Genomic DNA, 26,786 nt, shown 5'->3' on the forward strand with positions numbered 1-26,786 from the left:
GATTTTATAGAGAAATGGTAAACCTTACATTAAGGGGTTAGGGGCAAAAAGAATTGCAGCAGTGGTAGTGGGTTCTATGAAAATGGAATGAATGGAGAAAGTAGGAAACGTTGTTACTCGCACATGATGCTTGCTCGCGGTCAGGTGACTAAACCCTCCCAGAGTTCAGAACAGGTAACATGCTGTACAGGTACTACTTCTATGCCATGGCAAGTCAGAAGGTAAAGGGAAAAAAAGCAGTGGAAAGCCCCAGTGCAATAAAATATTTTAGCCCTTAAAGGAACAGTAACATCAAAAAATAAAAATAAAAGTGTTTTAAAGTAATAAAAATATAATGTAGTATTGCCCTGCACTGCAAAATAAACAAATGATGTCCTCCGCACTGCCTTTTCAGTCTTTTTAGGAATACATCAATCCTGGCTTGGGTAAACCGCTATCCCAACAAATGACAAAAATTAAAGAATGAGGAGAGCACTGCTCAATAGCAAAAACGCTGTGGTTGTGTTTATTAAAAGCTTTAATGTTTTATGTTTATGTTTTAATAAACACAACCACAGCGTTTTTGCTATTGAGCAGTGCTCTCCTCATTCTTTAATTATTGCCCTGCACTGGTAAAACTGGTGTGTTTGCTTCAGAAACACTACTTTTGTTTATATAAATAAACTGCTGTGTAGCAATGGAGGCAGCCATTCAAAGGAGAAAAGGCTCAGGTTAGACAGCAGATAAGCTCTGTAGAACATAATGGTGTTATCTGTTATCCACTATTTAACCTGTGCCATATAGACTTTTTTTCACTTTCCACCATTGATACACAGCAGCTTGTTGTTAATGTTTCTGATCCGATCAGTTTTACCAGTGCAGGGCAACAGTACATGATATTTTCATTACTTTAAAAAAAACTTTCATTATTTGGTGTTACTGTTCCTTTAACAATACCAAACATCACTGGAAAATGCCTTGGTACAGGTATTGGATCTGTTATGCAAAATGCTCGGCACCTGGGGGTTTCCAGATAAAGGATCTTTCTGTAATTTGGAACTCCATACCTTAAGTCTACTAAAAAATAATTTAAATGTTAAATAAGCCCAATAGGCTGGTTTTGTCTACATTAAGGGTTCATTATATCATTGCTTGGGATAAATTAAAAGGTACTGTTTTATTATTACAAAGTAAAAAGTAATATTTTTAGAAAAATTGGAGGTATTTGATTAAAGTCCAGAGGGAAGCTGCCTTTCCTCTCTGGATAACAGTTCTCCAGATAAAGGATCCCATACCAGTAGTAGGTTGGCTCAATGCGTTTCCTAAACCCATGGTGATTTTTATATGTCTGTTTAGTGAATAAGTGCAAATATTATTCAGCGATACAACTGCCAGTAGCTTGGGTCCCCAGATGCCCCTGAACTCTAAGCATTCCTTCATATATAATAAAAAATTAAAGCATGCTGGGAGTTGCAGGCAGTAATAACTCAGGGCCTAAGATTAAAGGGGTGGTTCGCCTTTAAGTTAACTTTTAGTATATTATAGAATGACTAATTCTAAGCAACTTTTTAATTGGCCTTCATTTTTTCTTCTCTATATTTTTTTTTTTAATTATTTGCCTTTTTCTTCTCGCTCTTTCCAGCTTTAAAATGGGGGTCACCGACCCCATCTAAAAAAACAAATGCCCTTTAAGGCAATTGCTTTTTATTTCTCATATTTCTATTTAGTCCCTCTCCTATTCATATTCCATTCTCTTATTCAAATAAATGCATGGTTGCTAGGGTCATTTGGACCCTGGCAACCAGATAGCTGAAATTGCAAACCGAAGAGCTGCTGAATAAAAAGCTAAATAACTCAAAAACCACAATTAATAAAAAATGAAAACCAATTGCAGTTTGTCTCAGAATATCACTCTCTACATCATACTAAAAGTTAATTTGAAGATGAGCAACTTCTTTAAAGGAGAAGGAAATGCTAAAACTAAGTAAGCTTTATCAGAAAGGTCTCTATAAATACACCAGTAAACCCTCAAGGTGATGCTGCTCTGAGTCCTCTGTCAAAAGAAACACAGTATTTCTTTCCTTCTATTGTGTATTCATGGGTTTCTGTATCAGACTTCCTGTTTTCAGCATTAACCTCCAGCGCAGGGCTTGAGCATGCTCAGTTTGCTCCTCCTCCCTTCTCTGCTGTAATCTGAGCCCAGAGCTATGAGTGAGCAGGGAAAGACTCAGGCAGGAAGTGATGTCACACCAAGCTAATATGGCAGCTGTTATCCTAAACAAACAGACAGTGTCTAGAGCTGTTACTCAGGTATAGTAAAGCATTCTGCAGAATAAAAATAGCTTGTTATAGCTTGCACTATTGTGTCTTACAATACACTTCTTCAGTAGCTTTCCTTCTCCTTTAAGATGCAAAGCAATATAAGGTTGCTTTCCTTCCAGTTTGTTTCAGAAACTCTCACCTAACTTTGCCATATTCAGTGGGTAAATCTATAGTGAAAATGGACATGCTGGGAATTACAAGGCAGACAGTACCCAGTCAGACACAATGGTCCTGCGTAAAATCTGTCTCCAGCCTGTGTATTCCAACAGCTGTACTGCCACGACTCCCAGCTGAAGGCTGTCAAGTTGCGGAGGGGCTGATTCTGTGGATTTTTACATTAGGGTAGAACAGTGGGAAGCAGCCTTTCCTATTTATTAAATATCATCATTTGTAGATATCAGCATACTGCAGCTATATTCTAGACTCTCCATTATAAGTGGGAGGCACATACCCCATGAAGACTATTTCTCAGACAGATAGTTTAACTTAACCCCATAAAATATCACATTTATAGTTTTATTTTTCCACGGCTGTGATCAGTAATACGTCACAGACAAATGCAGAGAGAGCGGATAAAGGAAGGGATTTAGGAGGAACAATTTGTATTGTTATACATTTACATAAGCAAATTTTTCATTTCTGCTCGGCCATTCCCAACGACAGAATTGATGCAGGGTTCCAGACTACTGAAGAAGCGATAATTTCCAGCTGTCAGGACTGCCTGCCTGTCACACTTTGATTGTTAAAGGGTAACTGCACCTAAGGTGAATTTCGGGAATGTATGAAGTTGTGGAACTACAACATAAAAAATAATACTACACTATAAAATACTTTTTTCCCTTTTCCATTATACTTTTTTCCCTGAGCTTCTTTTAACGCTGACCCCTATAGGATTTGGAACAATGTGAAACTTTGGTGCCAGAAGGGAGAAGTTCAGTGTAAAGTCAGATGCCCAAAAGGGCAAAGAGACACATGGGAGTTTATTCTAGAGACATCTTCATTATCACCCCGGAACTTATTTAATTCAGTCTACTCTGCACTGAACATATAGGTGGTCTTTAGTTGTAGGTAGAAAGCAGGGCCTGGTTATTTTTATAAAGCAGAACAGACCAACTAATGGCCTGTCAGCTGTTACAGAACTACAACTCCCAGCAACCACCAACAGCTGAAGTTGTAACAGCTGAAAGGCCAAAAACTGGAAAATTCTGACACATCTTTTCCCATTAAAGGGGTTGTTCACCTTAGACTTAAATTTTAGTATGATGTAGAGAGTGATATTCTGAGACAACTTGCAATTGGTTGCAAGTTTTTTATTTACTTGTGAGTTATTCAGCTTTTTATTCAGCAGCTCTCCAGTTTGCCATATCAGCAATCCGGTTGCTAGGGTTCAAATTACCATAGCAACCATGCATTGATTTGAATAAGACACTGTGAAATGAAAAGGAGAGGGCCCATTAGAAAGTTGCCATTATCTGGACCCCCTGAAGACAGCTTTAATGAACATAAAGGTCAAGTTGACAATAAAAACTTATAAGTGCGGTTAATGTTATTGAGCAATTCCGTTTCAGTTCCAAGTAAACAGATTGACTGTGAATGTTGACCTATTAAAATTTCCAGAATGTCATTTAAAACAACATTTTTGTCTTATCACTACAAATTCCATCACCCGCCCACAAGAGAGGAAAAGCCGTGCAACCCCCCCCCCCATTCCCAGTCACTTCTATTCAGTAAAGTCTCCTTGCCTGGGGAATGAGCTAGGGCCAGTGTTAGGGTTGGATTGACGCCTGTCAACTAAACGCACGCGACAAATCGGATGGAGACGCACGTGTAAAGCTATAATTGCTAACAACTACATTACATTCGATGCGACACAACTGTCGGATGTGGAAGCAGAAAGCAGCGTCCTTATCCGACAGTCGGGTCGGAGCGTGTAGTTGTTAACTAATTCAGTCCAATTATATCTTCACGCATTTGACTCCATCCGACTTGACGCGTGCTTTTGACGGTGGGCGTCGATCTGACCAGAAACGCTTGTGGAGTCCAGCCCTTGGGGTTAGGAAAGGCAATCAGGGGTTATCGGATGCAGCCTATTGATGTGTTTTATGATGTTTTTATTTCTAAATTAAAGTGTTTACACTGCAAATAATTCATTCTAGAATATAAAATGTCATTCCTGAACCAGCAAGTGTATTTTTTTTAAGTTCTCCTACTCAATGTAACTGAATGTGTCGCAGTGGGACCTGGATTTTATTATTGAGTGCTGTTTTTAGATCTACCAGGCCTCTGTTATCTTGTGTTAGGGAGCTCTTATCTGGTTGCCTTCCCATTGTTCTGTTGTAGAGGGGGGGTAATATAACACCAACTTGCAGTACAACAGTAAAGAGTGACTGAAGTTTATTAGAGCACAAGTCACGTGACTGGAGGCAGTTGGGAAACTGACAATATGTCTAGCCCCATGTTCAAAATTAAACATACAAAAAAAAATCTGTTTGCTCTTTTGAGAAACGGATTTCATTGCAGAATTCCGCTGGAGCAGCGCTATTAACTGATGCATTTTGGGGGGGGGGGAGAACATTTTTTTTTCCCATGACAGTATCCCTTTAACACCTATGATTAAGGGCTACTGTACACCAACAATGACATGGGTCCGATTCTGTTGCACATTGGCTTACTATGTAAATAAGTCTTATTAATATTAATAATATTATTATTAATAATTATAATGATAATAATAATAAAGCAAAAAAGAGGGAAGGTGTACTATAAAACTCCTCATTGCCACACAATAGGACACCATTCTACTGGTGCAACTGCAGCCAAAATAGATCATCTCTATTCAGAAAGGCACACTAGGCAACTTCCCAGTGCTTATTAAATAGAAATGTTGCCTATACTATAAAATTTGGGTGATATTATTATATTATTAGATACTGTACTGGCTTGTGCCATCCCTCTGCTACTCCCAGCACCTTCTGCTACTTCCAGCACCTTCTGCTACCCCCAGAACCTCCTGCTACTCCCAGCACCTTCTGCTACCCCCAGCACCTCCTGCTACTCCCAGCATCTTCTGCTACTTTCAGTACCTTCTGCTACTCCCAGCACCTCCTGCTACTCGCACCTCTTGCTACTCCCAGCACATCCTGCTACTCCCAGCACCTCGTGCTACTCCCAGCACCTCCTGCTACTGCCAGCACCTCTTGTAACTCCCAGCACCTCTTGCTACTCCCAGCACCTCTTGCTACTCCCAGCACCTCCTGCTACTCCCAGCACTTTCTGCTACTCCCAGCACCTCCTGCTACTCCCAGCAGCATCACAGGAAGAGTTAGGAAGGGTTGATGGGAGTGTCAGCATTGTCGCAACATGGACTATTAAAACCCACCTTTTGATGTTGATCTCCTTGTTGCCCAGTACCCCCGGCACACAGCTGGTGAGCTCGGTCCAGTCGGCGTGGAGGCCACAGCTCCAACCAGTGGAGAATCGGGAGAACAACCAAGTCTCCTTTCGGTTGGGTCTGTAGCAGGTACACTTCTTCTGGCCGGGGCGACAGTCGCAAGGAAGCTCCAGTCTGACGTTCTGCACCAAGTGTCTCCCGAAAGTGGTGCCCCCGGTCTTCTGGATGTGCAGAAACACAATGACATCGTCCCCTTTCATATCGAAGGTGAGGGAGCGCTCCAGATCCCGGACTGGGAAGAAGAACTTCTTGATATAGTGAGGGTCAGGGGTCGGGAAGAGGTCGGCGTCCTCCTGGTAATATCTGCTGGGAGATCCGAGGTTCATCCCTGGCCCCACATACTGGTACAAGATCAGCATGAAGAACACCGACCCCACCACGATCAGCAGAAACTTGCTGCTCCTCTCAACCATGGTCCTGCCAACCCACCTCATATGTCACCATCTCCCAGGGTTTGCAGGGAACAGTCCTTCCTCGGCTTCCTGGGATCAACCAATATCATGTGCCGCATCTAAATGATTCCCCCCGCACACGCGGCCGATCTCAGCTCTTCACTCCCGGCTCAGCACAGACTATAGAGTCTCTCACGCAGCTGGCACGGGGGATACCATCAGGCAGGGGAACTAGGGGTAGGCAGAAGAGGCACCTGTCTAGGGCGCAACCATGTGGGTGCCTCTTCAAGATTCTTCTGCCTACCCCTAGTTCGGATTCGCTCCAGTCTGCAGCTCTCGCCTACCCTGGTAGCTCGCCCCTCTGTCCCTCCCTTCTCCTCTGTCCCTCCCCTCTCCTCTATTCCTTTCCTCTCCGCTGTCCCTCCCCTCTCCTCTGTCCCTCGCCTCTCCTCTATTCCTTTCCTCTCCTCTGTCCCTACCCTCTCGCCTGTTCCTCCCCTCTCCTCTATTCCTTTCCTCTGCTCTGTTCCTCCCCTCAATCCCTCCCCTCTCCTCTATTCCTTTCCTCTCCTCTGTCCCTCCCCTCTCCTCTATTCCTCTCCTCTGTCCCTCCCTCCCCTCTCCTCCATTCTTTTCCTCTCTTCTATCCCTCCCCTCTCCTCTATCCCCTTCCTCTCCTCTGTCCCTCCCCTCTCCATTATCACTTTCCTCTCTTCTGTCCCTCTCCTCTGTCCCTCCCCTGTCCTTACATTACCCCTTTTGTTGCCCTCATGGTCGCCATTGGGGGAGCACATGAGGTACAACTGTACCGGGCCTCAAGGGGGACCCAGCTGTGCTGCACTTTTCAAATTAGCCGGGCCCCCCTTACCAGCGAGGAAGTGATGCGCCGCCGAAAGAGCCGAATGTCCCGAAGAGCCAAAGTCCCGGATCGGTGAAGTCACAAATTGCAGAAGAGCCGAAGTCCCAAAGCTGCGAACCTAGCTGAAGCCGCGAAAAGAACCCGAAGTTGAAGTCCTGAAGACACCAAAAGACCCAAAGCCACAAAAGTAGCCGAAGCGAAAGACCCAAAGCCACGAAAAGACCCAAAAACCGCAAAGAAACCCGAAGTTGAAGTCCTGAAGCAGCAAAAAGACCCAAAGTCACAAAGTAGCCGAAGCATGAAGAACACCCAAAGCCGCAAAAAGACCCAGAACCAAGAAAAAACACGAAGTTCAAGTCTTGACACCACAAAAAGACCCGAAGCCACGAAAGTAGCTATAGAAGAATCTAAGGTAAGTTCCACTGACCAAGTTAAAAAAAAAATTATGGGGGGGCCCTGGTGCCAATGTTGTTTTTTTTTTTTAACTTATAGGGGGGGCCCTGACCACCAATGTTGTTTTAAAAAACTTTTGTTTGACCCTGGCTGCAATTTTTTTTTTAACTTATAAGGGGCCCTGACCACCAATGGCCTTTTATAACTTGTGAGTGGGGGAGGGGGTACCGTTTTTAGCTCTGATGTCTTGGACTTTTTACTGTGGGGGGGGGTGGTGGAATCTGGGGTGGGCTTGGGGGCCCGGGCTAAGGTGGGGATCAGGGGGCCCTGAAAATGTTGCTGTACGGGGCCCCGTGATTTCTGATGGTGGCCGTGGTTACAGGACCGCCATCAGAAATCGCAGGGCCCCGTACGACAAAATTTCCTGGGCCCCCTTGGCTGCGCCCACCGCAAGCCCCACCTACAGGTCCGCCCTCCCCACCACACAGTAAAAAAACAAAAAAAATATTGGTGGCTAGGGTTCCCACATGTTAATAAAAAGATATTGGTGGTCAGGGCCCCCCATAAAAAAACATTTGTGGCCAGGGCCCCCCCATAAAAAAATATTGGTGGCTAGGACCCCACATGAGGAAAAAAAATTGGTGGCCAGGGCCCCCCCACCATCATTATAAGAAAATTGGTGGCCAGGGCCCCTTAAACGTCCATGCCTTCCCGAAGTCAGCAGCTCTCGGAAAGATGGGGGGCCGGGCTAATCAAGTAAATGTGGCGTGGCAGGGCCCCCTAACCCTCGGGGCCCCCTACAACTCTCCCCCCTGTCCCCCCCTGATGGCTGCCCTGCATGGTTACCATGTATCCAATAGAAGAAATCAAGAGCTCTTTAAGGTGGCCATACACGGGCACATAAAGCTGCCGATATCGGTCGTTTGGACCGATTTGACAGCTTATCTGCCCGTGTATGGGGGCTTCCGACGGGTCTTCCCGATCGATATCTGGCCACGATATCGATCGGCAAGGTTTGATTTTAAACCGACCGACCCGTCGGAGCCCCTTGGCGAATCGTAATTCGATCGTTCGGCCATACGGCCGAACGTTCGAATTACCCCCGATATAGCCATGCTGTTTAGTGGCATATCGGGGAAAGATCCGCTCATTTGGCGATGTCGCCAAACGAGCGGATCTTTGAGTCTATGGCCACCTTTAGCATGGGACCGAGAAAGATAAGAGGCTTGGGGGGGGGGGGAATCAAGCAGGCTTTCATCCTGATATAAGCCCATGTGGTCTCCTCAGATCTGCAGACAATATTTGAAGCTCCTTCCAGTCCCTGCACCACCATGATCACAACCCGGGCCCCTCCTACACTCACCTCACACACTCGCTTTCTCCTTTATTTTTCAGGTTGGAATCAGCCTCCCACGTGGATTTCCTGGAACTGCTGTTGAGTGATTGTTAGCTGTTGTGTTCCAATGGAATCCTCCAACCCGTAGCTCCATTTGTCACAGCCGGTTACTAAGCTCTGATTGGATGTGGACAACATGGCGTAGGTATACAATGTTTTGTAAAGCGTTAAACTGAGAGGAAAGTTACTGGATAAGAGACTTTGGGGCTTTGTAAAACCGCAATTCAAGTGAACTCTGAGGTGATGTGGTTTCTGTTCGTCCCTAGTACGAAATCCATTGCAACAAATCAGAGATTGTTCTGCCTGCTGTACAGTAATACTAATTGCTAAATAGTAACAATACAAACACATTGGACACCTCACCCTCTTGATATTTGGGTGAGAAGGGAAAGGCACCCCCTTTTGTGTGGCGACTATGAGACACCTGGCTGCAGTTTAATACAGGGAAACTCCTGTGGTTTATTGTGTCAAACACCAAATACGTGAAAGCAACATTTTAGATATGTTCCCTTTCATCAGGGCAAATGGGTCTTCAAATCGCTAGACAACAAAACAAAACAATTACTTGTTAACAGATATCGTTATTACTCGAATATTACTATGAAAACTAAAGTTCAGATATGGGCCAATATTCAGCCATATACTTTTCTGGAGTATTCAGTATTCAGTCAAATTTCAAAACGTATGAATTCAGTAGATTTTAATTGCCGTAGGAAGCATTTCCAGGAAACGGTATATGTGTAGCATTATGTGCGTGAATATTTTCTCTTTAACAAAGACTATAATTGCATCTATAAAGACTATAATTGTATCTCAACCGGTGATACTAGATACTCAGTTGGGCACAAGAACATAAAGGAGTTATTTTTTTGCAGCTGGAAAATTGCACTTTAAGATAAGGCCACACGAGGAGATTCGGGGAGATTTTGTTGCCTGTCGACTAATCGCCTCGTCTTCTGAGCGACTCACTGAGGCAACTTCGGGCGACTATTGAAAACACATCGCCGTGTGTGCTTTAGCGCAGGCGACTTTTCATTGTAGCCTATGAGAAAACACTGTGAGGCAGTTCAGGGAGGTAGTCGCTCAGAAGACGAGGCGATTAGTCGCCAGGCGACTAACCCTTAGACTCATGACCAGGTCTGGAGGGGATTCATTGATTACCACCTGGAAAGCAGACTGCAGTGCAGAAGTTTTGTATATTGACTAACTGAGCCATCTGTGATTTCTCTCCATTTATGTGACCAAAAATGTGTCTAGTATATGTCTTTTTTTTCCACGCAGACACAGTATAATGATACAGATTAAGGAAATAGATTCAATTCAGCAGGTTTATCATACCATTGTAAATTGGGAATGCAAATGTGTTAATCCCATTGGTCATTCTATTCATGAGTTATCTTTTTCTCTGTCTCTAATTGCACTGTGTCTGATAGGATAAAAGGGCCTGTTTTTAGCTCCTATTTTATCAGACAGAGAAAGGGACCTTGTTATCTGGGATAGTTGCAGTCTGATGCTTTATCACCTTCGGGTGAAGGGTGATGGTACAGACAGTAAATGCTGAAGGGGGTTGCGCTGTGGGAATGCATGCAGACAAGCCCCCGTGGCAATATAAACGGCATTGAGATTATTATCGAAGTAATGGGCTGCTGGGATTAGAAGCAAAATGCAATAAAGTCGATGCTGTGAATCATTTGCAACTAGGCCCATAGATGAACAGGAATTTTATAGCAGACAAAACCATCCGATTATTAGAATTTGTGAACTTCCCTACTCAAGGAGCATTAGCAAAGATGAACCTACAAATACTATGGGGTTTATTTATCAAAATCCGAATTTATCTAATTGTTTTCTAAAATATACTCCGGCCAAATCCGCACAGGTTATTTCCCCCTTATTTATTAAACCATCAGGATTTTTTCGGGACTTCTCCCATTGATTTATATACAATCTCGGCAGGTCTGAGATGCCGGATTTTCGGATTCAAACTTTTTCCATCCTCGGGGTAAAATAAATCACGAAAAATTCGAGTTTTTTTTATTTTGCCAGAAAGGAAATAATTACATTGGTATCATGGAAATGGATTCCTCCATGCAAGCACAAAATGGGCCTTTTCCTAAACGAAGTACATTTCTTCTCCCAAATTAATTAATTTAGCCAACCTAATACATTGTTTTAAAGCAACAGTAACCATTTGTTTTCCTGACGACAGCAGCCTTTTAACGATCAGGCTTATCCAACCAGCTGCAGTGGGACAGCCACTCTGTCTAAACAATGCACCTATGAATTACAAAGGCAGATTTAGGGTTATGTGGATTCCATATTCTGATTCATGTCTGCCCTTCCAATTAGCAAGACATCAATATACACTAAAATAAATTACTATATACTATATAATTGCAGAGACAGCGACATAGAATCAAGTTAATACACAGTGATAGTGGAGGCAGTCTGGGTGTCCCTTGTGGTTCTAAAGTCAGGCTATTAGAAGACTTGATCTTATGGAATGACGCCTGGTTGCAGTAAATTCCAAAGCTGGGCATGGGGTGATTTTATGAGAAACTGGAATGTTGGAGCCCAACCCTTTACATGCTAATTTACAATTATGTAAGTGTCTGCCATCTAACCTCTTTAGCAGTGAACTGCAACCGAGTCTCTCCAAAAAGTCAGTTCTTGACTGCCGTTGACATGGTAGAAGTTGTAGTTCTGCAAAAGTTATGCTGGCCATACACGGGCCAATAAAAGCTGCTGACACACTGAGTCAGCAGCTTATTGACATGTGAGTGGGGCCCTCCAACAGGCTTCCCCAATCGATATCTGTCCAAAAATCAGCCGAAATCGGGCAGGGTTAAAAATCCCGTCTGATTACGGCCGCATCTGTTCGTTGATGAGGTCGCGCGATCTGACCGCCTGTATTGCAGCATATAGGGCCCACGATCGGATCAGCACAATATCGCCCACCTCAATGTCGGCTCCGCTGCTGTCAGCCTGCCTATGAATTGCTTAAGCTTGAGTGCAGGCAGGCCCTGATTTGTGAAAAGGCCACCAAGGCCCAGGCCTAGGGCAGCAGAATTTTAGGCAGCGGCATGCTGCCCAAAAACACCCACATTGGTTCAGAAACACTGGGGATACGCAGGAGATAGTTTTTAAAATTCCCGGTGCACCAATCCCCATTGCTCCGGTCCTGATGATGAAAATTTGAGCAAATAAAGGGGAGGTGATGAGCAGCAAACAGCAACGGGCCTAGCGGTGCCCACTATATAAATCCAGCCCTGAGTTCAGGCACATGCTGTTGAGCAGAAGTCGTCCTGAAAATGCCTGCTTTCTTGTATTTAGGACGATTGCTGCATGTGCCTGCATGCAAGTGTAATTAGTTCAGGTGAATGGAGCTGGGGCATGGAGTGGAGCCACTTCTCCCAGCCTGAAAATAAATACGCAGGCTGAGAGCAATTGGAGCCAACACTCTGAGTGTCCTTGGCCTTAGAGCAGATTTCAATGCAAAAATACAGGTGCAGAAATATCACAGAGCGGAGCACTCAGGTCACATCTCGCTTTAGTCTCCCATTTGCTGCCTTTGTGTTACGGAAAGTGACCAATGTAGATCAGAACCAGTTACTTCGACACCAATCTGAGATTACATGGCATGGCCAGGGAGGTTAGCCTCTGTGACATTAGCAATGACAGCTTTAAGCTAGGGCCACACGAGGGCCAAAATCAGATCAATTGAAATATGCTGGATGATTTCAGCCCTAACGTGGGCAGTAGCCTCCTGTCTTTTCAGCATTCAGTAGTTGTAAACCGTCTTTGGCGCGAACAGACTCGGTTGACTTCAGCAAACAAGCTCAAGTCTTTGAATCTTGAGCCGAAATCTACTGGTCTGCCTTGGTAGTATTTCAGCTTATTGATTTCAGCCCCTGTGTGGCTCTAGCCTAATCATCAGTCCTAGCCCACAACTGTCTGTAGAGTAGGACTGGGCATTGAGACTTGGAGGAACCCAAGTCATTGTTACATTTAACTTGAGAAACGCCACTTGTAATATTCCTTAGAAAATGTCTCAGCTAAAAGCTGCACTCATAGGTAAAGGTCTAGAAGCTTTTAACCAGCACCTAGTGAAAGCCCTGTCTTGTTCTGGGTTAAAGTCCTGGTTATATGATGTCCCACTAATTGATATGTATATGGAAACATGCCCTTGCTTTTTATTAATTTGAGATATTTTTGTCCTCTTCTGATGCAGCTAGAATTGTATGTGTGTAACATGCGATATATACCAGTGCCCAAATACAGCCCTACTGTATAGCTTCCAGGCTTCTAGTTATTGCAGGAAAGATATAAATAATGCACCGTGATTTCCAACTCAACCTGCCAGCTCCTTCTTACTGGAACTCAGCTCAGCTGTCTAGCTCCACTCCAATCCATCCTTAATGATATTGGCAGATTTCTACATTTCTCCCTGCTCTCACTGCTAAAGAGATGTGCATATCCCTTCATTGCCATATCCATTCAAAGCTCTGTTTTTAAGTAAACCTATCTGATACCAACTGCCAGCCAGGAACAAATACTGCAGTTACAAGTTGTGGCTGTTCACCACTTCCCTATCGACCAACACACCTTGCACTGGCTGAAATGCTGCACCAGCAGATGAAATTTGCAAACCTGCTTGATCAATGAATTGAGATATGTATTATGAACAAGTGGAGAGCCACCAGTTAGACATTCCTCACTTAAAGGGCAACTAAAGACCTAACATTTCAATGGTCCAGTGGGTAGAGGACAAACATAGAGTTAGCATCTCACAGATTTACAAGGCAACAGGCAGTAAACAGAAAGAGTCCTATGCCAGTATAACAAGTTGTAAGGCCAAAGGCCTCAGGAGTAGTGAGGACCAAGGGAGGAAAATAACAATGTCCAAGTTCGCAGTACAGTAGAGGATGAGACAGAAGAATGGTCAAAAACAGGCAACAAGATCAGTCCAGGCAGAAGAGGTTCAAGGTCGAGAATTCCAGGCAAGGGTCGGTACACAATAGACAAGAAGTTTGCAATGAATCACACCCAGGAGTAGTAAACTAAACCTATAATTGGGCACTGATGACTGTCCGGAGTTCCCTTATAAAGGCCCAGGTTTGGCGCCAATTTTGGACGCATCGGCGTCATGACGTATGCGCGGACGCGCTGACGTCAGCGACTGACGCGCTGACGTGTGCGACTGACGCCGGCGCCCATTATTGACGCCGACGCCCATTCCGTCGCCGGCGACCAATCTGAGTGTGGGAAGAGGTCGACATCATCCGTCTGCGTCCGTGAGGAACCAGGGAGCCACCATCTTGGACGCCATCTTGGTTATCCAGCTCAGATTCCATTACACAAGTGGCTAAAACAAATTCCATGCTTAAAGGGATACTGTCATGGGAAAAAAATTTTTTTTTTCAAAATGAATCAGTTAATAGTGCTGATCCAGCAGAATTCTGCACTGAAATCCATTTCTCAAAAGAGCAAACAGATTTTTTTATAATCGATTTTGAAATCTGACATGGGGCTAGACATATTGTCAATTTCCCAGCTGCCCCTGGTCATGTGGTCATGTGAATTGTGCCTGCACTTTAGGAGAGAAATGCTTTCTGGCAGGCTGCTGTTTTTCCTTCTCAATGTAACTGAAAGAGTCTCAGTGGGACATGGGTTTTTACTATTGAGTGTTGTTCTTAGATCTACCAGGCAGCTGTTATCTTGTGTTAGGGAGCTGTTATCTGGTTACCTTCCCATTGTTCTTTTGTTTGGCTGCTGGGGGGGGAGTGATATCACTCCAACTTGCAGTACAGCAGTAAAGAGTGATTTAAGTTTATCAGAGCACAAGTCACATGACATGGGGCAGCTGGGAAATTGACAATATATCTAGCCCCATGTCAGATTTCAAAACTGAATATAAAAAAAATCAGTTTGCTCTTTTGAGAAATGGATTTCAGTGCAGAATTCTGCTGGAGCAGCACTATTAACTGATTCATTTTGAAATTTTTTTTTCCCATGACAGTATCCCTTTAAATGGCTGCCCCCATGGCTACACAACAGTTTTTTTATAAAAACTATAGTAGAACATATCTGTTATATACTCTGTGTCCTGTGCTTGAATGGCTGCCCCCATGGCTACACAGAAGTTTGTTTATATAAACTATAGTAGAGTTTCTGAAGCAAATACCCCAGTTTTACAAGTGCAGGGCAACAGTACATTATATTGTCATTCCTTTAAAAACAACAAGGTTACACCATGGGGAGTCAGACTTATAAAAAAAATCTCTCTAAATAAATCATTAATGTGCAAATTTCTGTGCTAGGGAATATTATGTGGGATTGTGGTATTAAATCACTCACCATTGCTCTGTATAGTCATACAGTCATACTGGGGATAGGGTTGTCACCTGGCCGGGATTTCCCCGGCCTAGCCAGTAAAATACCAGCCAAGGCAGGGGCCCGCCCTGGCCTGCCTCAGATCCGCCCCTCTCCCCTACTTACCTAATCCAAGGGTGCAGTCCTTCCTTGCGAAATTCCGTCCAGAAACATCATACCCCCATCCCAGAACATCATAACCCTGCCCTGGAATGTCATAACCCGCCCCTGGACCGGCACAACCCTGCCCCTCTCTGGCCCACCCCACCCTTACGTCACCGGCCGGTAGGGCCAGATCAAAAAGGTGACAACCTTAACTGGGGATCCTCATAGCTTTTTGGGATTCCTGTGTTATTCTCTGTATTCCTCTAGCCTAAATATTGGTTTCAGAGCCCCATCAGTGACCAGTCCCCATACAATTGTGCCACCTACACCACATTGATAGCTGCCCTGGTTATAGCAACAGGTGACATGGAAGACATTCAGTAGAAAGGGACCATTGACTCATGCCATTATCTTGCTCACACATTTATGTACCCTTATCAAATATGAGCTCTCCGCCTGATGAACCTCATTGCTCTTGCCACCAAAGAACTTGGGAAAATGTTTACTTAAAAAACAGGTTTTTAATTTTATACCTCAAAACATGTAAAATAGTGCATAGTTTTGCTGAAATTTATACAAATCAATGGACACGTCTCATTATCCTAAATAAACTTGTTTTCTTAATCACGCTGTACTATTTTTTTCTAAAGTAGGGTGTTCCCCAACAACAGGGAAATGATAGACCAGTCCAGTAGAAAAAAAGCTAAATGGATTTAGAAGATTGCTAACTGGTATCCAGGGGTGATCCTGGCCCCTCCGCTGCCTGAGGCAGCAGCAGTTGCCGCTGCCCCCCCTCCCCCAGAAATTCGCTCTTAAAGTACCAGGAGCAGCATTTTTGCTGCCCCTGGTACCTAGTGGGGCGCTGCCGACTGAGGCGACGGCCTCAACTCGCCTCATTGGCGGAGCACCCCTGCTGGTATCTGAATTACTGATAACAGAAAATACTTTCTGTGGGCATACAAAGAAAAGTAACCCCTACAGATATACAGAATACAGCTTTTAGGCTTCAGTGCCTGATTTATTTTTACTTAGATACATGAGATGTTCCATTCATAACAGTTTAATATTGGCAGGTGAATTAACTTTATTTTCAGATCCTGTCCAATTTTCGATGGCCTTTGGTAAATACAGTCAAAGAAGTCTATTGTCCTGACCCGATATGTCAAAGAAAAGGTCATGATATATTGCAGAATTACCTATGATCTCCGGAAAAAACGACAAGAGGAGCTGAAAATGTCAGCAGGATGCAATGCTTTGTCACCAGAGTCTTCAATAATTTATCAGCGTGACAGAGTGAGGTCTCTCTGTACATGGGAAACGTCTTCCTTGTTCTCCTCTGATAATAGAAGTGCTCAGCTATGGGATTAATACATGAAAGGAGCAGGCATGAGACAACTGTTAACAGAAAGACACAGTCTAATTATAGTACATCATCCATAGCCATGCTTTGTGTGTGTGTGTGCTTTGGGATAGGTGTCTTTGTTTGATGTATTCACAAAGAGTACTTCTCATGTGTGCACCTTGTAACTGTATCGAGAAACATAATCTACCTCTGGACAGATCTTGAGTCAAATTAAGGTCTTGTTATGCCTAAGGGTGGGTGACATCGCTGCCTTGGACTTCATCTACTCATGTTGCAAAATAGACATTAGTGATGCTTAGAACCCCTGTAGGCTACGAGTGAAAGATGAGACCTCCGCTGCCCATTGATCCACCTTCAGAAGAGTATGAACAAATATTCCATTTGTTATTTAAAATTTATGATACATGTCAGAATCCGTCAGCTTCTTTGTGACACTTTTAGCTTGTGAAGTTCAGGATGGATTTGTATAACATTACCTATTATCTTATGATAATATATATCGCAATCTATCTAATTTATAACTGGTCTCCATGCCTCCTATGAAAAACTCATGAAATGTTACCTGTGTCAGTCAATTCTCACCTATAATTCAAGTATGAATGGCATATTCCCTACTCTTGTGGGTTCATGGTCCAGCTCTTTGTCTTTCTTTTGGGGTTCCACAGCTTTTTTTTTGTAATAGCCCTTTGCCTCGTTGCTGTAGTTTTTTTTTGTTAGGACTATAAGAGTTAATGAAGTCCAAATGCAAACAGGTTGGTGGTGGTCTGTAAACTATATTATGTTCAGCTTGAATATAGTTACTCTGTTCTTGCAACTTCACTGTGTGTCTGTAGACAAAAACAAAAAAATGGAAGGAGAACTTTTATTCCAGGTTGTGCTGGAGTTCTCCTTCCATTTTTTTTGTTTTTGTTGAGTTAGAACTGTTTACTACAATTTATATGCTAAATATTCATTGCTGGATCCATACTATTTAGTTGTTCTTGCCCCAATCCTTGTCTTGGAGCTATCATCTGGAATCTTCTTGAAGTCTTTCCCCTGTACATGTAAAGCATCTTAGTGTGAGTTACAATAACAGGGGGCAACATATCTGCTCAGTGTTCCCCAACTAGTGGCTCGTGAGCTACATGTTGCTCTCCAACCCCATGGATGTTGCTTCCAGTGGCCTCAAAGCAGGCGTTTGTTTTTGAATTCCTTGCTTGGAGGCCTCCTGTGGGCCACCACAGTCCTTATTTGGCACCAGGACAATTTTCATGTTTGTGTTACTTCTTGGCTCATTTACATTTGAATGTGGCTCACGGGTAAAAAAAAAGGTTGGGAACCCCCATTCGAGGACAACCTACCCATAGCAATCATTAGTTGCATTTGATTTGAGAGCAAACCTTTGGGTTTACTATGATTTCTAGACCAGGGGCAAATGTTACATTGCCCTTTTGCTTTAAAGAGGGCAGTGAAAATTGACGGACTGAAATTTTCCCAGAGACAATCAAGAGAAAGAATGTGATGTCCCACCGTGTTATCAGATAAAGTCACAAAAACAGAACAAGCGTAAAAGTTCCAGACACAGGAAAATCATAGCAGTCATTGCTGCAGTCATGGAAACAGATGCCAACTGTCAAGGATATTCTCCTCAACGTGTAGATTAACAATGCGACGGTAAGAAGAAAATAAACTCCCTACAGTGTATTACAATTTATCATCATCACTTTAAATAAGTGACACAAATGAATCAATTGGCAAGTCAAAATATGTACCTACAAGGCATTATTGCTTGGAATGTCTGAAATAATACTTGTCCTCATGACAAGTATGAATTATACAGACTGGGGTTCATTTATTAAAGGGATCCTGTCATCAGAAACATGTTTTTTTCAAAACGCATCAGTTAATAGTGCTACTCCAGCAGAATTCTGCACTGAAATCCATTTCTCAAAAGAGCAAACAGATTTTTTTTTTATATTCAATTTTGAAATCTGACATGGGGCTAGACATTTTGTCAGTTTCCCAGCTGCCCATGGTCATGTGACTTGTGTCTGCACTTTAGGAGAGAAATGCTTTCTGGCAGGCTGCTGTTTTTCCTTCTCAATGTAACTGAATGTGTCTCAGTGAGACATGGGTTTTTACTATTGAGTGTAGTTCTTAGATCTACCAGGCAGTTGTTATCTTGTGTTAGGGAGCCGCTATCTGGTTACCTTCCCATTGTTCTTTTGTTTGGCTGCTGGGGGGGAAAGGGAGGGGGTGATATCACTCCAACTTGCAGTACAGCAGTAAAGAATGATTAAAGTTTATCAGAGCACAAGTCACATGACTTGGGGCAGCTGGGAAATTGACAATATGTCTAGCCCCATGTCAGATTTCAAAATTGAATATAATAAAATCTGTTTGCTCTTTTGAGAAATGGATTTCAGTGCAGAATTCTGCTGAAGCAGCACTATTAACTGATTCATTTTGAAAAACTATTTTCCCATGACAGTATGCCTTTAAGTCATGCAGCATGCAATAAAGCTGCACCTCTGCGCCCCCCTGCATGTGAAGGACATTTTTAAGTGATTACTCAGGATTATTTCAACTAATGTCGTTATAAGTATTCAGTATAAGTGGCTCAGAGATGACTGATGCAGTTGGCCAAATATATTTAAATAAATATTTTTTAACAATTCCTTATTTATCTGCATTCCTATAGGACTGTCTTATAGTCTGGTTATCATCTAAATGCTGCAAAACACAAATCCTTGGGAGATCTTTGCTCTGACTGTTATGAGAAACAGTAAATAAACATAACCCAAATTGTCACACTTTCTGTATCTGGCAACTCTGAAAAAAACAGAGACAACTTCACAAAGAACTCAGAACTGGGTGATCTCAGAAGCAGCCTGTCTCTTCATACTAACCTCGTAGGTTTATTATTAACATGTATTTTTAGGGCGCAACAAATTGCGCAGTGCTGAGGTAGCACTCAATGTTCATGTCAGAGAGAGACAGAGTGGGTTACACATTAGTTGCAATATCAGCAGGGCAATTTTCGACTCCTCTAGTGTATTTTTTCAAGCAGAACTGTAGACCAACTTATATCTAGGATGTCGCCAAACAAACGGATCTCCCCCCCCCCGATATGCCCACATTGAGATGGGCGATATCAGGCTGATCCGATCGTGGGCCCTAAGGCCCAATGATCAGTTCATAATGCATCTGATATGGGCAGTCGGATAGCGGGACCGCATAAACGCACAGATAAGGTCGCAATCTGACGGGATTTTTTTAACCCACTCAATCGAGATCTGTCTGACTTTTGGCCAGATATCGATCGAGGAAACCCGGCGGATGGCTCCACACACGGGTCAATAAGTGCCAACTCTGTCTGTCGGCAGCTTTTATCGACCCGTGTATAGGGGCCTTTAGATTCTAGGATTTACTGAATATGTTTCTTCTCTCACCCCAGTAATAAATAGGAATTCTGATCTTGTTGAATTTCCTCTGTCAATCTGGGTTATTTTGTTGAGAAAATCCAGCTAATGTTCACCTGAAATGTCAGTTCTTCTCCACGGATCAACACCTTAGAAATTATTTAGTCTTACTTTTATTCCAAGTGAAATAAATAGGCGCTGGGTTGTAGTTCCTCTTCGCTTACTTATAATGTAAATTTTCCATTAGGAATGATGATCTTTGATCCACCAGGATCGCAAGATAATTACTCTAGATGGATCGCAAGATTATCACTCTAAGCAGCTCCCAGACTGGCCATACACGGCCAGATGATTGGTGCGTATGGTCAAAATCAGCCAAAATGCCTGGCCAAATCTGTGCATGTATGGCCATCCCTATGGGCAGATTTATCAAATGTCAAATTTCGAATTCATGTGAATTTTTTTTAACTCTTATAAAATATACTCACATATCGAATGGAAGTTTATTAACATCTTCAAATGGGTCACTGGATTTCTACATTAAGTCGGCAGGTTTTAGGTGGCAAATTTTAGAATTCAAGTTGTTCCCAGGGTCCAGGTAGGGTTGCCACCCAGCCGGTATTTTATCGGCCTAGCCGGTAAAACACCTGCCAAGGCAGGTTTTAGAAAAGGTGGCAACCCTAGGTCCAGGTATGATTCAAGTTTAGATTATTCCCAAATTGAATTTGTGAGTTTTGACAAAAAAATCAAACTCGAAAATTCTAGTTTGAATTCTAATTTACAATTAGACCCTTAATAAATCTGGCCCTTAAAGCTGGCCATAGACGCAAAGATCCGATCGTATGAATCACCGTACGATCGGACTTTCCCATCTCCCGACCTGCCACTAACCATTCAGATCAAATAAAGTAAAAAAGAACAGAAGAATCAGCCGATGTTCTGCCCCTGACAGCAATCGTACGAAAGTTATGTCCGACCAAAGCTATTGACAGTCTCCCACAGAAAATTGTATGATCAGCAATACACGCAGAGATATTATCGGCAGCCGACAGAAATCTTTCAACCTGATCCATCGACAAAACGGCCGATCTCCGCCGGACGAAAACTGTCGGGACTCTCTACACACGGTACAAAAATAGTATATAGTACCAAATATAGTAACAAAAATAGTATGAATCAGATCTTTGCGTCTATGGTAAGCTTTAGTGTTTGATTTTGTTTCTTTCCTTTCTGTTTTGCTTATATTAAATTGCCGTTTCAACTGGTGGTACATGGGGTGTTTCTTCCACTGGTGTATTTCAATACTGGTGATTTTATATATTATATATTTAATCTTTGGGCTTAGAAACACCAGATGTCAAGCACATCCCATTCAAGTAGGGATGTACTGAATTGACTTTTTTGGAATTCGTCCAAATCCCGAATCCTTCTCGAAAGACTCAGCTAAATAGGGACCTGAATCTGAACTCTAATTTGCATGTTCAAGGAAGAGAACTATGAACTGCTTAAAAATTGTTTAACTTCCTTTTTTATGTGATGAAAAGTCACATGATTTTAGGATTTGGTTATGCCAGGCACCTGGATTTGGCCGAATTCAAATCCTATTGAAAAAGGCTGAATCCTGGCCGAATCCCAAACTGAATCCTGGATTTGGTGCCCCCCTACATTCAATGAAATTGGAAGAGGCGGTTTTACATTCATAACAAAATCATTGCTTTTCTCACAATCACACCCTCTCCTGTCTTGTAACAGCCAATATATAAGTATTAATTTTACATAGTCCTCTAACTATGGTCTAGTTTGGATATTATTGTTTTGTCATTACTGGTCGTACAAAGCATGGAAGCCATTTCTGACCAGCCAGACAGTGACTACTTTATTATACAATTCTACATTTTTATAGTCTTGTCAGGGTTCATTTCTTGTTTCCCCTTTGCTGAAGGTTTCACCTCCCTTTGTTTAATCTTGTGTTGTCTGAAAGTGCAAAGGGAAAGTTCCCAGTGAGTCTTTGTAGTGACGTGACACACTGTAATCTGTTTGGTGCCACACTTCTAATAGAAGCAGCTGCCGTTTGCTCTGATGGTCGGCATAACTAATAGCTTCACTTTATTCATATTTTGGCAAGTTCTTCTTGAGTTCTTATTAGCTTCATGGCTTTTTATGTAGCGGCACGCAAAGCTGTACTTTATATTCAAGGTAGAATCTAACAATGTAGATTTATTAAAGAAGGGCTTTCATTTTGTCTCTTTCTTCCCTTTCATGGATTCGTTGTAATGTCTCTAAGGTAAAAGTTCTAAACAGGGACAGCAATTTGCTGATGGCTACATTGGTCACTGCTAAAGTGACCTACCAACTGCTTCCAGTAAATGGCCAATTAGGCACATTGCCATCGTTTTTATTTTCTGTTTGTCTAGACATACAGTATTTATTTTTGATTATCCTCTGCAAGTTTCTATCGACTTGCAGTATATAAGATGGTCATGACCATCCTGCTATCCTACAGCTCAATCCATCACTGTCAAGACCGCCGGGAGCATGAAGAGACGCGTCTGCTCCCGGCGGCGAAGAATCCAAAATGGCGGCGCCCAGTCGGCCCACGTGGACGCTGGGACGCCAGCGCCGCAACGCCGACGCATGTGTAAAACACGCATGCGCAAACACGCCGGCGCAAGCACTCCAGCGTAAGGACGCCAGTGACGTCACTATGGCAACAAATTCAGCTATAAAAGGGCGCCCAGGGCTCCAGAAGGGTGCCCAAGAATAGGTTCTGCTACCCTGAACCTGGGTTTCTGTTATCCTGTTATCCTGATTCCTGCTCCTGCCTTGGTTTTGACCCCTTGCCTGGACTCTTGTTATTTGATCCTGATCTGCCTGCCATTGAACTCTTGCCTGGACTTTGACCTTGTATCTTGCTTAACCCTTTTGGATACCGCGACCTTGCACCCTCAAGAGGGCTTCCTCCTTGATCCTGACTACCTCCCAGGAGGGAGCTCCGGGCTCCCTGACAATTGCCTCCCAGTGTAATGCCGGAGAGTATTTCAAAATGGACCCCTGAGATGCCATGCTGGTTGGGCACTTGGCAGTTTTATCTAATTTGTCCAAACTTCTTGACTGCATCTAGGCATGAATGACCATGGCTTGCCTTGTCTCTCTGGCTGACACATGGATACCATAGGAGAGACCATAAACATGGATTTTAATCTTTGTATTGTTCCATATTCTTGGCCGCCAGAATAATTGGAACAGCAGAAAGAGGAACTGCAGAAGTCTGACTCCTCTTTACTTCCTTAAGGCTGACCAATGGCAAAAAGCATGACAAATCTGGGGTGCAGTACGTAGGGTGCAGTAAAAGGATATACTCCCTAGGTTTTATTATTCTCTGCACACATGGATACCATCAATGCTAGCATAGGTATTCCCCTTTTGCAAAACAATGTGATGGTACAGTGACCTCTAGAACTAGAAAATGGTACAGTGACCTCTAGAACTAGAAAAGGAGACCTAGAATCTTCAGAAACTATTGTAGTGTAGATGCTTGGATCCCATGCCTCAGAAGAAAATACAATATCCATAGATAAAGCATACATTCCATATAATTAGACTGTTTATTAATTGGGAGATTATCATTTATATCCATTATAGCCGACCTGTGATCTTCCAGCTGGTGTCAGGCTACAAATCCCAGCTAGCGAAGATGATGTACAGAGTTTATTTGTGTGACCCAAAAGTGCCAGAGGAAGCACATGTACTGCAGGCAACTGAAAATCCAGGCCACAGGAATAAGTACCTCTGGGATGAGGAGAGCAAATCCATTGTGCACATACTGTAACTCATACTGTAACTCAGCCTTCTACATGGGATACATAACAGGATCACTGATTAATCAGCTTACACTCATATTCCAGTTACCCCAAATGGAGAGGCCCGGCCAGTTAGTCCGCTCCGACATAGTTGCTCCCACTCAGCTAATCAGGGAGTCAGAAAACCTGTAAATAGAATTCAAAAGAACCAATTATTCATTCTTTGGTGATTTGCATTAGCAGATATGAACAGAAGTTGCCATTAAATCTCTGCTGAGCTACACCTGAAATGTATTCAGTAGTGATAGCACCATTTTATAATGCTGGCTAGGAAGCTCTTTTGATGGAGGCAGCCTATATTGCAGTGCACACTCATAAATACACAAATAATATATGCCCATATATTGTTTATTCTAGTATTGCTAACACCTCATAGGAAAGAAAAGCTGACAAATTCTATCACCCAATAAAAAATGTCACTGTTCAAAATGAGGAAAGAGTTTATAATTATGATCAAATACTTGAAATCCATCAGGATCCATCTGGGTTCCACCACATTGAATTGTAATAACTCATTCCCTAAAGGCCCCCATACACAGGCCAATAAAAGCTGCCGACAGATAGAGTCGGCAGCTTATTGGCCCGTGTGGGGCCATCCAACGGGCTTCCAAAATTGATAATGGGCAGAAAGTCGGGTAGATATTGATAACGGGCAGGTTCAGTGTCGGATTGGGGGTCCTGGACCCACTGGGACTGCTACCTCAGGGGCCCCCACACAGTGTCGGACTGGGACACCAGGGGCCCACCCAAAAACCTTAGACCAGGGGCCCACTCTCAGTACTATTATTCTTCCTCTCCTCACTCAACCTCTATTCTCCTAGTCTCTTTTCTTTACATACTATAATCTATTAATTCATCTATTTAGCTTCTTTGTTCTCATAGAAATTGATAATGGCCATGAAATAGGCCAAATGATTAGAAGCAGGAGGGCCCACTGACACCTGGGCCCACCGGGAGTTTTCCTGGTATCCTGGTGGGCCAGTCCGACACCGGGCAGGTTAAAAAATCCAGTTGGATCGCAGCCGCATCTGTGCATGTATGCTGTCCCCTGATCCGACCACCCATTTCGGATGCATTGTGATCCGATCAGCCCAATATCACCAAACCAATATCAGCCTAATATCGCCAAACAAGCGTCTCTGCGTCTATGGCCGTCTTTAGACTAGGGCCACATGGGGTGAAATCACCCAGCTGAAATCTGCAGGACTTCTTCAGCCCCTTACTGCGAGAGGCATTTTCATTCTTCCTTCGCATCCGGAAGCCTTGTGTCTGTTCCTGTGCAAACAAACGAAAAGACTTTGCATTTTGCACTGAAATTCACAGAGTGTGTTCACGCCAGAACCGACACAAAACTTCCGGACACGAAAGAAGAAGAGGCTACTGCTTGTGGTGAGGGGCTGAAATCGGCCTTTGTGTTTGAGCAGGTTTATTTCGGCCCCATCTGTCCCTAGTCTTACTGAAGGGTTTAAAGGGATCCTGTCATCGGAAAACATGTTTTTTCAAAATGCATCAGTTAATAGTGCTGCTCCAGCAGAATTCTGCACTGAAATCCATTTCTCAAAAGAAATGTGTCTCCGTGGGACATGGGTTTTTACTATTGACTGTTGTTCTTAGATCTACCAGGCAGCTGTTATCTTGTGTTAGGGAGCTGCTATCTGGTTACCTTCCCATTGTTCTTTTGTTTGGCTGCTGGGGGGGGAAAGGGAGGGGGTGATATCACTCCAACTTGCAGTACAGCAGTAAAGAGTGATTGAAGTTTATCAGAGCACATGACTTGGGGCAGCTGGGAAATTGACAATATGTCTAGCCCCATGTCAGATTTCAAAATTGAATATAAAAAAATCTGTTTGCTCTTTTGAGAAATGGATTTCAGTGCAGAATTCTGCTGGAGCAGCACTATTAACTGATTCATTTTGAAAAAAAGTTTTTCCCCCTGACAGTATCCCTTTAAGTTAACAGTAATGTAGGTACATTTGACAGAAAAACTCTAATCATGAATCCGATTATTTCATGGTAGCATCTGTTCTTGATAAATATTGCACGAGATCAGACATTGTGGTTGATAAAACACATTTTATCTCTCAACTAGTTCCTTTATCTCTTTACAGAACCGTTTATCTCATGAATGTGACCGATTCCATTTATATGTAACGCTTCTTTTGTTTCCAGATAAAGCCAGGGTCAGACTGACCTGCCACAATACCAAAGGATCTCCTGAAGGGCCACAGTCCTAGCGAGGACAGTTACGCATGGTATCCCAAAACCCAGAACAAATGCCAAGGTTCCAGTAACGGCTCACACTTCTGCCTATAATAGCTGCCTTTCTCTTCGGGAGAAGCCCTCCGCTACTTGGATGCCACCAGGCCTTAAAGGACATGTAAAGCCTACATTTTCCTACCATGTATATATGTGGCATATCTTCCCCACCCAAGCCACATCATTTGCCAGCGCCATCACATTTTCCTAAAACAAATAGTAACTTTCACCAGGCGGCCATTTTCCCTCTGACAAATCATCAGTAACATCTGCATCTGCAAATAGGACATGTATGCTGTAAAGTTGATGCATTGCAGAACTGGGAGGTGTTTGACAGTGTCCCCCCATTACACACTGGTCACACACTGACACAAGAATGACACACACTAACACAATGAAACAAGAAGTTAATCTCTAAGGGGAAAGTACAATAGGGCATCATTTGGCTATGCCACTTGGAATCAGGACCGATCTGTCACGGCCGGGCACCTGATACCAGAACAAATGCCAAGCACCCCGGTCTCTGCTCGGCTTCACCAGTAGTGTGACCACCGTTGGGCTTCGGGAGGAGCCCTCAGCTTACTTGGGTGCCACCTGGACTTAACGAGGGGTGCAAGGCGAGATGTTCTGGCTGGCG

The 26,786-nt window shown here is 43.3% G+C and overlaps 1 protein-coding gene and 1 long non-coding RNA gene across 2 annotated transcripts in view; one reads left to right on the plus strand and one right to left on the minus strand.

Moving 5' to 3' along the window:
• Positions 1–6,542, minus strand: part of hs6st1.S (heparan sulfate 6-O-sulfotransferase 1 S homeolog) — a 72,748-nt gene extending 66,206 nt beyond the window's left edge. Inside the window, exon 1 of the mRNA XM_018265908.2 lies at positions 5,681–6,542. Within this exon, the coding sequence (XP_018121397.1) occupies positions 5,681–6,186 (506 nt within the window). The 5' untranslated portion in view covers positions 6,187–6,542. The remainder of the gene's footprint in view (positions 1–5,680) is intronic.
• A 238-nt stretch (positions 6,543–6,780) lies between these two features.
• On the plus strand, positions 6,781–26,302 carry LOC121394318. Its single transcript, XR_005961651.1, has 3 exons — positions 6,781–7,415; positions 8,792–8,937; positions 26,063–26,302. It is a non-coding gene; the product is annotated as an uncharacterized LOC121394318 (long non-coding RNA).
• The last annotated feature ends 484 nt before the right edge of the window (positions 26,303–26,786 follow it).

Source organism: Xenopus laevis, chromosome 5S (genome assembly GCF_017654675.1).
Source record: "Xenopus laevis strain J_2021 chromosome 5S, Xenopus_laevis_v10.1, whole genome shotgun sequence".
In the NCBI taxonomy this organism is placed as follows: Eukaryota; Metazoa; Chordata; class Amphibia; order Anura; family Pipidae; genus Xenopus; species Xenopus laevis.